Source organism: Myxine glutinosa, chromosome 7, assembly GCF_964187855.1.
Source record: "Myxine glutinosa chromosome 7, kmMyxGlut1.1, whole genome shotgun sequence".
In the NCBI taxonomy this organism is placed as follows: Eukaryota; Metazoa; Chordata; class Myxini; order Myxiniformes; family Myxinidae; genus Myxine; species Myxine glutinosa.
Genome location: NC_136267.1, coordinates 4,873,186 through 4,889,390, shown reverse-complemented (window position 1 = coordinate 4,889,390; position 16,205 = coordinate 4,873,186). Strand labels below are relative to the sequence as shown.

The 16,205-nt window shown below is 51.4% G+C and overlaps 1 protein-coding gene across 1 annotated transcript in view; it reads right to left on the bottom strand.

Annotated features, from left to right (window-relative positions):
- SUOX (sulfite oxidase) overlaps positions 1 to 16,205 on the bottom strand; it is a 101,421-nt gene that overhangs the window by 61,069 nt on the left and 24,147 nt on the right. The window contains exon 3 of the mRNA XM_068121704.2: positions 6,260 to 6,464. Within this exon, the coding sequence (XP_067977805.1) occupies positions 6,260 to 6,464 (205 nt within the window). The remainder of the gene's footprint in view (positions 1 to 6,259; positions 6,465 to 16,205) is intronic.

Genomic DNA, 16,205 nt, shown 5'->3' with positions numbered 1-16,205 from the left:
AAATCAGAGCTGTCTCCCTCGACATATCACATGCCTTCGATACGGTCTGGCACCCAGCTCTGCTCACCAAACTCTCCTCCTATGGTATCCATGGAAATCTCCACGCTTGGCTTGCGGACTTCCTCTCTGGTCGTAGTCAACGTGTGGCCCTGAATGGATTTCTCTCATCGCCCCTTCCTGTTCTGGCTGGAGTTCCCCAAGGTAGTGTTCTGGGCCTGTGCTTTTTCTGGTCTTCATCACTGATCTCTCCGACTCTCTGGAAAATCCTCTCTATCTCTTTGCTGATGACTCCACTCTCTGCCGCTCCATTTCTCATCCCTCAGATCGGCAGTCTGTAGCCTCCTCACTCTCTGCAGACCTGGACAAAATCATAGACTGGTCAAACAAGTGGAACATGTCTTTCAATCCTGACAAATCTCACACTCTTACTATGTCTCTCCGAAAAGACCGACTGGAAAACCCTCCCATCTACTTTCTCAACAATCCTCTCCAAGAAGTTCTGTCGCTCAAGCTTTTGGGTCTCACTATCTGCCATGATCTTTCTTGGGAAAACCACATTTCCAAGCTGTCCTCTAAAGCCAGTCGGGAATGGGCATCCTCCGTCGTGCGAAGTCCTTCCTTGGCACACCTGACCTCCTCACCACACACAAGGCTTTCATCCACAGCTCAATGGAATACTGCTCTCCCCTCTGGGCTGGTGCTCCTGCCTCACACCTAGCTCGACTTCACACTGTTGAAGCCAAAGCTTTCAGAATCATTGGAATTTCCTGCGATGAAGCTAACTCCGAGGGCCTTTCACTCACTCACCGCAGGCAGGTTGGTGGTCTTTCTGTCTTCTACCGACTCCTCTCCGGCCTTGCACCCCCAGCTCTCTCTGTGCTCTGTCCCCCAAATATTCCTACAAGTCGCACAAGATCTGCCTGCAACCCTCTTATGGTTAAACTGCCAAAATCTAGGCTCTCTGCTCACCTTCACTCTTTCATTCCCCTTTTCTCCCGCCTCTGGAACAAACTCCCCCACTCAATTCAATCCCACTCCTCCCTCCAGGTCTTTAAAACAGCTGTTCACCACCATCTCTCATCTTCCCCCATCTAAAACCTTGATCTTTTCTACCCCCGCTAATTCACCCCAGATACACTTTTTTGAAATACCAACTTCTGTCCTGGAAGTCCTTGGTGTCCTTGTGTTTTATACTTCTCCCACCCTCCCCCCCCCCCCTTCCCACGCCTCCTCCCCCCAAGCCCTCTCCCTCCCACAGATCTCCCTGCTCTCAAATGTTGTGTTTGTGTGCTTCTGCTTCTCTCCCCATCTTGTCTTCCGCTCCCTCTTTTTATATATTTTGTTTGTCTGGTTGATTTGTTTGTGAAGTAAATGTTAGCTCTTTCACGAGCCTCGATTCAGTGCACAAAAAAAAAAAAAAAAAAAAAAAAAAGTTGTCATGTGCTGCGCATAAAGCTAGCATGTAGTTATGGTGTAGTAATTAGACCATAATTAAATGTAATGGTGAAGTGTGGTGCTGCGCACACAACTTGCTTGCCAAAGAGGTAGGCCACAACGCGTTGTTAACCAAAAGAGTCTTTATTGCGAAAGCTCGAAACTGCAGCACTGGGCGGGCTTGAGCTTAGAGCCCGCATATATGTGCCGAGGCCACGCCTAGTCCCCGGGCGTGGCCGCTCGGTCGAAGGGCGGGGCATGTGCCATCGTTCCCCGCCTGGGCGCTCGCGCCACCTTCTGGAGCGCGGAATTATTGCCCCATGTGCCCGCCACACGCGCGCCCCCCCCCCCCCCCCCCAGAATTCCCGCGCACCTGAAGGTTGACTTTGCGGGGAAGCCGGATGACCCGGCTGAAACGCCCCCTGGCGATGGGTACAGGGCTGGGGGGCAGCAGGGCTGAGGGGTGCCGGGGGTCCGACCGCCGGGGGGTGGCCTCGATGCGGAGGCAGAGCTGTTGGCGGGGGTGCCGGGGGTCCGACCGCCGGGGGGCGGCCCCGACGCAGAGGCAGAGCTGCTGGCCAGGGGGTGGTCCGGATTGAGGTGGGCCGGCTTGAGGCGGTCCACGGAAATGCGATTCGGGGCACCGCCGATGTCGACCGTGAAAAATTCGACCCCGGTCTCCAGCACGCAGAAGGGCCCGTCGTACGGGGGCCATAGCGGTGCCCGGTGGGCGTCGTGCCGGATGAACACGTACTTTGCCGTGCGAAGCTCCGGGGCGACGTGGGAAGGCGGGCAACCGTGGTGTGCCGTTGGCACCGGGGCGAACCTCTGGGCGGTCTCCTGCAGAGCGGAGCGCTGCTGTGCCGTGGACCATGGTGCCGTGGAGTCGGGGAGGAACTCGCCCGGCACCCGCAGCGGTTGCCCGAAGACCAACTCCGCCGAGGACACGCGCAGGTCGTCCTTGGGCGCCGTCCTGAGGCCCAGCAGGACCCAGGGGAGCCTGTCGACCCAGCCGCCGTTGCAGAGGCTGGCCCGGAGCACGGCCTTCATAGAGCGATGAAAGCGCTCGCACAGGCCATTGGCCTGGGGGTGGTAGGCCGTGGTGTGGTGTAGCTTCACCCCGAGCCCTTGCGCCACCATAGCCCAGAGCTCCGAGGTGAACTGGGGGCCGCGGTCGGACGAGATGTCCGAAGGGGCACCGAACCGGGCAACCCAAGTGGCGATAAAGGCTTGCGCCACCTCAGCCGCAGACGTCGCCGCCAATGGGACGGCCTACGGCCACTGTGTGGTGCGGTCGACCATGGTGAGGAGGTGGGTAAAACCTCGCGAGGGGGGCAGAGGTCCCACCAAGTCGACGTGCAAGTGGTCGAACCGCCGCTCGGGCACCGTAAACGGGGCCAACGGTGCCTGGGTGTGGCGGTGGACCTTTGTGCGCTGGCACGCGAGGCACGTCCTGGCCCAGTTGCGGACGTCCTTCCGGAGGCCATGCCAGACAAACTTCGCCCCGACGAGTTTCTGGGATGCCCTCGCGCCAGGGTGGGACAGGCCGTGGATGGCGTCGAACACCGGGCGCTGCCAGCCAGCGGGCACGATGGGACGAGGCGGGCAGAGGGAGACGTCGCATAGGAGGGCCGTGCCCGCGGTGTCGAACGGCACCTCGGTGACGCGGAGGCCTGTGACGGCGATCCGCAAGGCCTGGATGCCGGGGTCGGCGGTCTGGGCCTCCGCCATCCGGGCATAGTCGACCCCGAGGTGGACCGCGTGCACGACGGACCGGGAAAGGCAATCCGCCACCGGGTTGTCCTTACCCGCCACGTGACGGATGTCCGTCGTGTACTCGGACACGGCAGAGAGGTGGCGCTGCTGCCATGCCGACCATGGCTCGGCGACCTTGGCCATCGCGAACACAAGGGGCTTGTGGTCAACGAAGGCCGTGAACGGGTGGCCCTCCAGCAGATGGCGGAAGTGTCGGACCGCCAGGTGGAGCCCGAGCAACTCGCGGTCGAAGGTGCTGTACCGCCGTTCGTGCGGGCGAAGCTGCCGGCTGAAAAACGCCAGCGGTTGCCAAGCACCACGCACCCATTGCTCGTGCACCACGCCCACCGCGTAGTCCGACGCGTCAGTGGTGAGGGCGATCGGTGCATCGGGCGCGCCAGCATGGTGGCGTCGGCCAGAGCCAGCTTTGCGCCCGCGAACGCCGCGGCCATCGGCTCCGACCATGCGATGTCACCTTTGCCCGGCTTGCCCCAAAGGGCCTCGTGCAAGGGGCGGAGGAGCCGGGCGACGTGGGGCATGAAGCGGTGGTAAAGGTTTACCATGCCCAGGAACTCCTGGAGCCCCTTGATCGTGCGGGGCCGCGGGAAATCCCTGACCGCCTCCACCTTGGCCGGTAAAGGGACGGCCCCGTACTCGGTGATGCGGTGCCCCAAGAAGTCGAAGGTGGCGACACCGAAACGGCACTTGGCAGGGTTGATGATTAGGCCATGCTGGCCCAGGCGTTCGAAAAGCGTGCGGAGGTGGAGCAGGTGGTCCTCCCGGGACGCGCTCGCTACTAGGATGTCATCCAGGTAGACGAACAGGAAAGGTAAGTCACGCAAGACGCTATCCATAAGCCGCTGGAACGCCTGAGCCGCATTCTTCAACCCGAAGGGCATCCTGAGGAATTTGAAGAGGCCGAAAGGGGTGATGACGGCCGTCTTCGGGACGTCGTCCGGTTGGACGGGGACCTGATGGTAGCCCCGGATGAGGTCCACCTTTGAAAACACGGTCGTGTTGACCGACCGGGCGGAAAAGTCCTGAATGTGTGGGACGGGGTAGCGGTCGGGGGTGGTGGCATCGTTGAGCCGGCGGTAGTCCCCGCACGGCCGCCATCCCCCGCCGGGCTTTGGCACGATGTGCAGCGGGGAAGCCCAAGCGCTGTTGGAGCGCCGCACGATCCCCAGCCGCTCCAGCATGGCGAACTCCGCTTTCGCCACGGCGAGCTTCGTAGGCTCGAGTTGGGCCCGGGCATAGACCGGCGGCCCGAACGTGGGGATGTGATGCTCCACCCCGTGCTTAACGGCCACCGCTGAGAAGGTGGGCCGCATGAGGGCCGGGAAACTGGCGAGGAGGCGGGTAAAGTCGTCCGCTGCCGGAAGCGTGCAACTTAAACTCGCCGGGACGGAACCGTCCAGCAAGCCGCTTGGCAAGCCGCTCGGTGAGCCGCTCAGTGAGCCGCTCAACGAGCTGCTCAGCGAACAAGCGAGCGAGCTAAAGGTTTCGGCCTGGATGGGCCATCTGCGCTTCACATCGACCAGCAACCCATGCGCACATAGGAAGTCCGCATCGAGCAACGCCATTGGCACGCTGGCGGTCACGAACAACCATTGAAAGCGCTGCCCTCCGAACCGCAGGGAGAGGCAGCGCTTCCCGAACGTGCGGATGGGTGTACCGTTGGCGGCAAGCAACGCGGGGCCCTGGCCCGCGGTTCGCTTGTCGGACGTGTAGGCTGGGATGACGCTTACCTGCGCTCCTGTATCGCAGAGGAAACGGCGCCCGGACAAGGTGTCCGTGATGAATAGGAGGCTGCCGGAATGGCCGCCGCTCAGGGCCGCTAACGAGCGCCGGCCTGGTAGTTTCCCGACTTGTCAAACGAGCACGGCGGGCAACACTTCTTAGCCTTGTGGCCAAACCTGGCGTGGAAATAGCACCAAGCTTGCGGCGGCGGGGGCGGCGGCGGCCGCGGTATTCTCGGCGGTGGTGGTGGTGGTGGTGGTGGTCGGGGCGCGGAAGCGGCCACGAGGGATGCTGTACCATCTGCCTCGGGAACCACGATGGCGGCACCGTAACTCGACCGCATGTCGCAAGCCGCGAAGAACTTGTCGGCCTCTACCGCCAGGGCGCGGGGTTCCCTTATGTTGGAACCGGCCAGCGCGAGGCGTACCTGTAGCGGAAGCTGGCGCAGGAAAAGCACCCGGAATAAGAAATCCGGGACTTGGTCACCCAGCAGCGACAGCATATGATCCATTCGCACGGATGGTCTTGTGTCGCCGAGTTCGGGAAGGTCCAGGAGGCGGTCGGCCCGTTCGATCTCCGTGAGGCCGAACGTGGCCATGAGGAGACGTTTGAGCGCCCTGTACTTGTGGTCGGCCGGCGGGTGCCGCAGGATGGACATGACTCGGGCGGCAGTGCCGGGCCCGAGGGCGGCGACCACGTGGTAGTAACGGGTCTCGTCCGCCGTTATGCCTCGAAGCTGAAATTGTGCTTTGGCCTGCACGAACCACACGTCGGCCTGTGCTTCACAAAACTCTGGGAGTTTTACCGTGACGGCGTTGTTGGCCATGGCGCGTTCGGTGGTCAGCAACGGCTGAACCAATCGGGGTCACCAGTGAAGTGTGGTGCTGCGCACACAACTTGCTTGCCAAAGAGGTAGGCCACAACGCGTTGTTAACCAAAAGAATCTTTATTGCGAAAGCTCGAAACTGCAGCACTGGGCGGGCTCGAGCTTAGAGCCCGCATATATGTGCCGAGGCCACGCCTAGTTCCCGGGCGTGGCCGCTCGGTCGAAGGGCGGGGCATGTGCCATCGGTCCCCGCCTGGGCGCTCGCGCCACCTTCTGGAGCGCGGAATTATTGCCCCATGTGCCCGCCACAATGGTAAATTAATTTAGGTGGTGGTTAGTTGGCAATGGAACCAACGAAAGACATTGTAACCGACATTTTACTTGCTCTTCCTGATTATAAAAAGGATTACAAGTGAATGCCAAGCAAACATATAGTGAAAACATTCCTGAAGGAATGAAATCTCAACCCTAATAAATCTTCAATTACAGTCATGTGGTTCCAACCGTTTGAGAAGGAGGGTCTCGCATTTTGTGTATGTAGAGGCTCAAGCCCAAGGCGGTGCCGACCGCTGCCCCAACGGTGACCATCGACCACTTTTGTCTCCCGCTGATGGGCCATCCCCACTGGTCCCGATTGCTGGAACTCGCAGTACGAACAGCCACAAAACCACCAGGAAGTAAGCAGTACCGAGGAGCAGCTGCTGTGAGCCTGCATACCAGACAATTGGAAATATGACCTTTAGATGCAGTGCCGTCCGTTTCCCCCAACGGTTTGTACATTCACTTGGAACTACAACCCACCATCAATATATTTTTTCTTCTGCATTAAGTTTTTATATCTGCAAAACAAACTTCAATTAAAATTCGGCATCGTGCCAAGTGCCTCGCTTTCTAGGCATGGAACCAATCTAGGCATGGCACCAATGTAGACATGGCACCAATATAGGCATGGCACCAATGTACGCATGGCACCAATGTACGCATGGCACCAATGTACGCATGGCACCAATGTAGGCATGGCACCAATGTACGCATGGCACCAATGTAGGCATGGCACCAATGTACGCATGGCACCAATGTACGCATGGCACCAATGTACGCACGGCACCAATGCATGTACGGCACCAATGTACGCACGGCACCAATGTACGCACGGCACCAATGTACGCACGGCACCAATGCACGCATGGCACCAATGTAGCCATGGCACCAATGTAGCCATTGCACCAATGTAGGCATGGCACCAATGTAGGCATGGCTCCAATGTACGCATGGCACCAATGTACGCATGGCACCAATGTACGCATGGCAGCAATGCACGCATGGCACCAATGTAGCCATGGCACCAATGTAACCATGGCACCAATGTAGGCATGGCTCCAATGTAGGCATGGCACCAATATAGGCATGGCACCAATGTACGCATGGCACCAATGAACGCATGGCACCAATGTACGCATGGCACCAATTCAGCATGGCACCAATGTACGCATGGCACCAATGTATGCATGCCACCAATGTAGCCATGCACCAATGTACGCATGGCACCAATGCACGCATGGCACCAATGTATGCATGGCACCAAAGTAGCCATGGCACCAATGTAGGCATGGCACCAATGTAGGCGTGGCACCAATGTAGGCATGGCACCAATGTAGGCATGGCACAAATCTGGGCATGGCACCAATACAGGCATGGCACCAATGTAGGCATGGCACCAATGCAGGCATGGCACCAATGTAGGCATGGCACCAATCTTGGCATGGCACCAATCTAGGCATGGCACCAATCTAGGCATGGCACCAATATAGGCATGGCACCAATGTAGGCATGGCACCAATCTAGGCATAGCACCAATGTAGGCATGGCACCAATCTAGGCATGGCACCAATCTCGGCATGGCACCAATCTAGGCATGGCACCAATCTAGGCATGGCACCAATGTAGGCATGGCACCAATGTAGCCATGCCACCAATGTAGGCATGGCACCAATCTCGGCATGGCACTAATCTAGGCATGGCACCAATCTAGGCATGGCACCAATGTAGGCATGGCACCAATCTAGGCATGGCACCAATCTAGGCATGGCACCAATCTAGGCATGGCAGCGATGTAGGCATGGCAGCGATGTAGGCATGGCACCAATGTAGGCATGGCACCAACACAGTCATGGCACCAATGTAGGCCTGGCACCAATGTAGGCCTGGCACCAATGTAGGCATGGCACCAATGTAGCCATGCACGAATGTAGCCATGCACGAATGTAGCCATGCACCAATGTAGCCATGCACCAATGTAGCCATGCACCAATGTAGCCATGCACCAATGTAGCCATGCACCAATATAGCCATGCACCAATATAGCCATGCACCAATATAGCCATGCACCAATGTAGCCATGCACCAGTGTAGCGATGTACCAATGTAGCCATGTACCAATGTAGCCATGCACCAATGTAGGCATGGCACTGATGTAGGCATGGCACCAATACAGGCATGGCACCAATCTAGGCATGCACCAATGTAGCCATGTACCAATGTAGCCATGCACCAATGTAGGCATGTCACCAATGTAGCCATGCACCAATGTAGCCATGCACCAATGTAGGCATGGCACCAATGTAGCCATGCACCAATGTAGCCATGCACCAATGTAGCCATGGCACCAATGTAACCATGGCACCAATGTAACCATGGCACCAATGTAGGCATGGCACCAATGTAGGCATGGCACCAATATAGGCATGGCACCAATGTACGCATGGCACCAATGCACGCATGGCACCAATGTACGCATGGCACCAATGAACGCATGGCACCAATGTACGCACGGCACCAATGTAGCCATGCACCAATGCACGCATGGCACCAATGTATGCATGGCACCAAAGTAGCCATGGCACCAATGTAGGCATGGCACCAATGTAGGCATGGCACCAATGTAGGCATGGCACCAATGTAGGCATGGAACCAATGTAGGCATGGCACCAATGTAGGCATGGCACCAATGTAGGCATGGCACCAAAGTAGGCATGGCACCAATGTAGGCATGGCACCAATGTAGGGATGGCACCAATCTAGGCATGGCACCAATCTAGGCATTGCACCAATCTAGGCATGGCACCAATCTAGGCATGGCACCAATGTACGCATGGCACCAATGTCGCCATGCACCAATGTAGCCATGCACCAATGTAGCCATGCACCAATGTAGCCATGCACCAATGTAGCCATGCACCAATGTTGCCATGCACCAATGATGCCATGGACCAATGTAGCCATGCACCAATGTAGCCATGCATCAATGTAGCCATGCATCAATGTAGCCATGCATCAATGTAGGCATGGCACCAATGCAGGCATGGCACCAATGCACGCATGTCACCAATGTAGCCATGCACCAATGTAGCCATGCACCAATGTAGCCATACACCAATGTAGCCATGCACCAATGTAGCCATGCACCAATGTAGCCATGCACCAATATAGCCATGCACCAATGTAGCCATGCACCAATGTAGCCATGTACCAATGTAGCCATGCACCAATGTAGCCATGTACCAATGTAGCCATGCATCAATGTAGGCATGGCACCAATGTTGCCATGCACCAATATAGGCATGCACCAATGTGGCCATGCACCAATGTAGCCATGTACCAATGTAGCCATGCACCAATGTAGCCATGTACCAATGCACCAATGTAAGCATGGCACCAATGTCGCCATGCACCAATGTAGGCATGGCACCAATGTATCCATGCACCAATGTGGCCATGCACCAATGTAGCCATGTACTAATGTAGCCATGTACCAATGTAGCCATGTACCAATGTAGCCATGTACCAATGTAGCCATGCACCAATGTAGCCATGTACCAATGCACCAATGTAGGCATGGCACCAATGTCGCCATGCACCAATGTAGGCATGGCACCAATGTATCCATGCACCAATGTGGCCATGCACCAATGTAGCCATGTACTAATGTAGCCATGTACCAATGTAGCCATGTACCAATGTAGCCATGCACCAATGTAGCCATGCACTAATGTAGCCATGTACCAATGTAGCCATGTACCAATGTAGCCATGCACCAATGTAGCCATGCACCAATGTAGCCATGCACCAATGTAGCCATGCACCAATGTAGCCATGCACCAATGTCGGCCTGGCACCAATGTAGGCTCTGGGTTGGATAACAGGAGAGAAATTCATTTTGCTGCTTTTGTCAATCTCGTTTACTGCATTCAATGTATCTCTCCCATGTGCATGAATAAATGTTTCAAACTCTTTGAAACTGGAGAATTAATTATTCCACACAGACAACCACGAAAGATGTCGTGCACAGCATGATACTTGCAAAATCCAAATAAACAATAGTTTCCATGGAAACAGCAATTTGGGAAAATTTGACTTATGACATGTTTTTCATGATGAAATGTTGCGCACAACAAATTTGGTTGATATATTTTCTAATTGCTGCCTAATAGGTTATTTGCATGTTTTGGATGGCAATAACCTTGACTTTTGAATATTTTTGACCAGATTTTACACATATACTGCACATGCGTACATATAAGCTGTGTAAGTTTCAATCTGATCTTGAGGTTTATCAATAATAAATTACAAAAATATCCCATTTGATCATAATCAATGTGAAATTGTTGACATGGACACCATTTTCTCTTTGACACATGGAACTTTTCTCTTTGCCATATGGGACTTTTCTGTTTGTTACATGGGACATTTCTGTTTGTTACATGGGACATTTCTGTTTGTTACATGGGACTTTTCTGTTTGTTACATGGGACTTTTCTGTTTGTTACATGGGACATTTTTGTTTGTTACATGGGACTTTTCCGTTTGTTACATGGAACTTTTCTCTTTGCCACATGGGACTTTTCTCTATGCTATATGGGACTTTTCTGTTTGTTACATGGGACATTTCTATTTGTTACAGGGGACTTTTCTGTTTGTTGCATGGGACATTTCTGCTTGTTGCATGGAACTTTTCTGTTTGTTACATGAGACTTTTCTCTTCACCAAATGGGACTTTTGTGTTTGTTACGTGGGACTTTTCTGTTTGTTACATGGGACATTTCTGTTTGTTGCATGGAACTTTTCTGTTTGTAACATGGAACTTTTCTGTTTGTTACATGAGACTTTTCTCTTCACCATATGGGACTTTTCTGTTTGCCACGTGGGACTTTTCTGTTTGCCACGTGGGACTTTTCTGTTTGCCACGTGGGACTTTTCTGTTTGCCACGTGGACTTTTCTGTTTGCCACGTGGGACTTTTCTGTTTGCCACGTGGGACTTTTCTATTTGCCACGTGGGACTTTTCTGTTTGCCACGTGGGACTTTTCTGTTTGCCACGTGGGACTTTTCTGTTTGCCACGTGGGACTTTTCTGTTTGCCACGTGGGACTTTTCTGTTTGCCACGTGGGACTTTTCTGTTTATATATACTAGGGCATGCCCGTACTATATATAAGCTAGGACGTGCCCGTACGTGGGTGCCCGTTCCTTGCCAAAAAAAAAAAAAAAAAAAAATTTGTGTAGGGGTGTGTGTGTGTAAACATCCTAGGGCGTGCCCGTACGTGGGTGCAAAAAAACATGCGTGCAAACAACAACAACAAAAAAAAACTTTGAAACCACGTGGCAGTAACGACCACAGAACCCCCCCCCCTCTATTTACATGAATGGTTTGGTCCATTCGCAACGACCACAGAACCCCCCCCCCCTCTATTTACATGCAATGGTTTGGTCCATTCGCAACGCCAAAGCGAACGGCGAACGGCTAAATCGCCATAGCTCGGTAAGTACTTGTCCGATTAATTTCAAACCTTGAAAAGGCACATCCTCGGGTCCCCAGCAATATACCTGGCAAGTTTAAAGTATATCGGACCCGTGGTTGTCGAGAAACAGCGGTCACAGACAAACGTACAAACGTACAAACGTACAAACAAACACACAGAGATTACTGGAATTATAGATAGATTGTCGTGTGATTCCCCTCGGTTAATACCAGGAAATCACGGATGGCAATCGAGCTTACTCTGAGGCGACGATCAATGGCTGATTTCTTATACACGCGCGGAAGGAAGAAGGGGAAGAAGAAGAAGAAGCGGGAATTCACCTGACGGTCCCCAGCAGTCTTCAAACCTGCAAAAGGTAACTCAGCCGTAAACGGAATTATAATGTACAAAAGAACAAGGCTTTATTGCCACAGATGCCGATAACAAGAACGCGACGGTAAAAACTAAACCCCTATATCGGGACGTCCCCACACCAGACTTCTACAACGGACACAGGAAGAATGAATAAAAAGCAATCGTTGTGTTAGGTGTAGTGTGGCTTTTCTCTGTCTGGATGCAGCGTCCGTCAGGGATTGTCCGGTCCAAGCACGTCGTCCGACCACAGCTCCGGTTGGCGCAAACACCAGCCTCGCTGCACAGTCCATCCCCTGCCACAGCACTCGTACGCAGGCACCAGGAACAGGAACAACAGGGGAGGATGGTCGTCGGTGCCCCACCATCTTTCCAACGTCCAACAAGCGAAAGTCCAAACGGGAAGAGAAAGGAGGAGAGGTCGGGGCAGGATGGTATCCAAAAACGAGGAGAGTGAAATGTCGGCCAGCGAGTGCTTTCACTGGCCGTTTCATGACGTTAGCCCTCTTCCTCCCCAATCCCTGCCTCGCTTCTTGCACGTCTTTCACGCCCTCCACACGTCACTGGTGCTTCTCCTCCAATCAGCGCATAGCTTCTTACTAGTCTTTCACGCCCTTCTATCTGATTGGCCGAGCACTTCGCGCCTTTGGTGTTATGCCATCTGTTGGTGGCCAATCAGTGTGGCACGCCTTCCACCAATCACAGGGAAGCTTCCTGCCCCTCCCGTGACCAATCACAGTCCTTCTGGGTGTGGCTATTTCCTGCCTGTTCAATGTCTGCTTGCCATGCCGCCGTGGTGCGAGGTCGCTTCCTGTCTGTTTTTCCGTAAGTTATTGTGGCGGAGGGGGTATTTAATTAATATGGTGCGCTATTGGGCCTAACTAATGTATATGAGTGCATTGCCATACGGGACACCGGAATGATCACAGGTTTGACATACCGGGGAGTTAGCATAATCCCTACTCTACCTATCACACGATCATCCTTGTATGATCACAGATATACACTTAATCCGACAAACTGGGCTAGACAGGTCCCTGACTTACTGTACATCAAAATGGTTCTTTTTCTTCGTGACATCGGAGCACCTACCTATGCAGATCTACCTGGATCTATATATGCCCCTACCCAAAATTCATAACAAGATATTATATACTCACATGGTTAACCAAGACTTCATCTCGGTGAGGGTTCACCATCCACCCATGTTTTTCAGTTTTATATACAGTATATTATATTATATTATATTATATATATATATATATATATATATATATATATATATATATATATATATATATATATATATATATATATATATATATATATATATATATATCTGTGCAGCGTCTGTCCTGTGTTGTGTTGTCTTGTGTTGTGTTGTGTTGTCACTGAACTACTCCCTCAAACTTTTGTGAAATCGTACCAAACTTCTGGTATGCACATATCTCTCCCGTCGGTATGTCCTAAGGGTATTTTTTTTTAGAAAAATGTTCCAGTTTTCTTTTTCTTTTTTTGGAAAATATTTTTTTCCCAACTTAAGTTTTCAACTTCAATTGTTTATAAAATATGATATCACGTATATTACAAATACATTTGTGCAAAATAATTGTTTGAATTATGATTGGTATAAACCATAAACCATGATTGGTATAAACCATGATTGGTATAAACCAAAATCTTCAACCTAAATTGCCTATAAAAATGTAATATCACAAACACAACAAATAAATTTGTGCAAAATAATTGTTTGTATTATGATTGGTGTAAATCATGACAACACAGCAACTCAGGTACAGTCATTAGCCTCAGCTAAAATAAGCCCGTTCCTTAGTATCGACGCTTGGTGAGGCGAGCGCAGCGAGCAGAGCCAAGCTAGTATATATATACACACACACACACACACACACACACACACACACACACACACACACACACAAACACACACACACACACACACACACCAAGTGATTTGGTTGAAAATTGGCAATTTATGTGACTTTGACCTTTTGACCTTAGAAACAACAGGCTTCCAGATTGTCACAACCTCTACCAGGTGGTGAGGTTTTGTGAAGATTGGAGTAAACAATGTGACCTGCAGGCAATTGACATACAGATAAATAGACAGACAGACAGACAAATAACACAATAAATATGTAGTGCATAGCACGATACTTGCGAAATCCCTAAAATAAGTTGTTGGCCTATGATGACATCAAAAATACTTGGTGGTTGAATTCAGTGACGGGATTTGCAAATTATCTTCAAATTTCAAGTTAATTAGATGAAAATTGAGGATTTTATAAACTTGGCCTATGTTGACCTAAAAAATGCTCGATGGTTGAATGCAGTAACCAGATATGCAAGTCATCTTATATGCACGGATATGACCCAATTGCTTAACCCCGCTTTTCGCTTCACATGTGCGGGGTAATGAGATTCAAGATATAAAATCTATTCCTTCCCAAAGCAACTTTTAAATCACGAAAAACAGTTCAACTTCATGTAAATGAAAAGCCTATTGAGCAATTCATGCAATTGATTCGTTGTTTAGAATAGGTACACCGTATCCCTGCGCATCGAAGAGGCGACCAAGGGTTGGCGTCAGGAAGGGCATCCGGCAATAAAAACATTGCCTCAAACAGGGAACCATGATTGTCATGGGGCCCGCAAGGCCAACCCCCGCTCTAGCGGGGAAAATGGCCTTAAAACGATCATTCATTCATTCATTCGTTGTTTAGAATAGGTACACCGTATCCCTGCGCATCCTAAGAGCGTGACCAAGGGTTGGCGTCAGGAAGGGCATCCGGCCATAAAAACATTGCCTCAAACAGGGAACCATGATTGTCATGGGCCCCGCAAGGCTAACCCCTGCTCTAGCGGGGAAATGGCCTTAAAACGATCATTCATTCATTCATTCGTTGCATTCAAATGAGTGTTGTGGTGGTGGTGCTGATTTTCATTGTTGAGGCAAGGCAAGAACACCAACAACCAAAATGAAAAATCGGTCAGAGACCGAGGACTTGCCGGAATGTTCTTTTTTATCGGCCATTTAGGACAAATATGGCGGCCGAACCACGTGACCGATGATGTCATCATTAACATATTTTATTCCCCGTGGAGAGTTGTTTACAATGAGCCATGTCTCAATTTTTTCTATTCAGGACTTTTGGAGATGTGGAATTGCAAAGTTTTTCGGTTTTTCCAAAATGGCGGGCGAACCAAGTGACAGATGACGTCATCATCAACATATTTTATTCCACATGGAGAGTTCTTTACAATGAGCCATGTCTCAATTTTTTCTATTCAGCACTTTCGGAGATATGGAGGTGCGAGGTTTTTCGGTTTTTCCAAGATGGCGGCCGAACAACGTGACTGATGACATCATCATTAACATATTTCATTCCCCATGGAGAGTTCTTTACAATGGGCCATGTCTCAATTTTTTCTATTGAGCACTTTCGGAGATATGGAGGTGCAACGTTTTTCGGTTTTTCCAAGATGGCGGCCGAACCACGTGACTGATGACGTCATCATTTGGGCACAATATATTAGAGGGCAAGACAAATACGTGTGCAAAGTTTGGCGATTCTACGTGCAACGGTGTAGACGTAGTGCTGCAAGCAGACAGACAGACAAACGAACAGATCAACATACTTGCCGGAAAATTTTTCCGGCAAGTAACAAACGAACAGATCAACATACTTGCCGGAAAAAAATTTCCGGCAAGTAACAAGTCCCACCTTTGGTGGCATTTTCTTTTTCTGTCTGCCACGTGATGCAGCATTTTGCTTCGGAGCGTTACAAAACCTCCGTTTTCCCTGTTTTTATGCTTTCCCTTGATCATTCGCTCATTGTATTGGTACGTACACTTGGTAGGTTCTTACCCCACTATGAAAATAGCTCTCTGGAATGCTTTATTAATCATTTGGCATTTTTGCGGTTGTTTCGGGACACTTTATTGCTCGATATTTCAAATTAATATCCTATTTGTATGATTTTGTTCATTCTAGATTCATGCCCGTCGGCGTGGTACGGGTCACCAAGCGCCTGCACATTCATGTCGTCTCTTTTGCATCGACTTGTCTCGGTCGAGCCATCTCGCTTGTAGTTTGATGTCATACGTAGGTAGGTTCGTGCTATGGGTATACAGCGAGGGAGTAGCCAGCATGCAGACATATCAGATCGACTTGAAAATAAACCACAAAAATGGTACTGATGGCAAAGGTGAGAGTGGAGATAAAATTAATTCCATAATCCATGCTAGGGCCGGTAAACTAGAC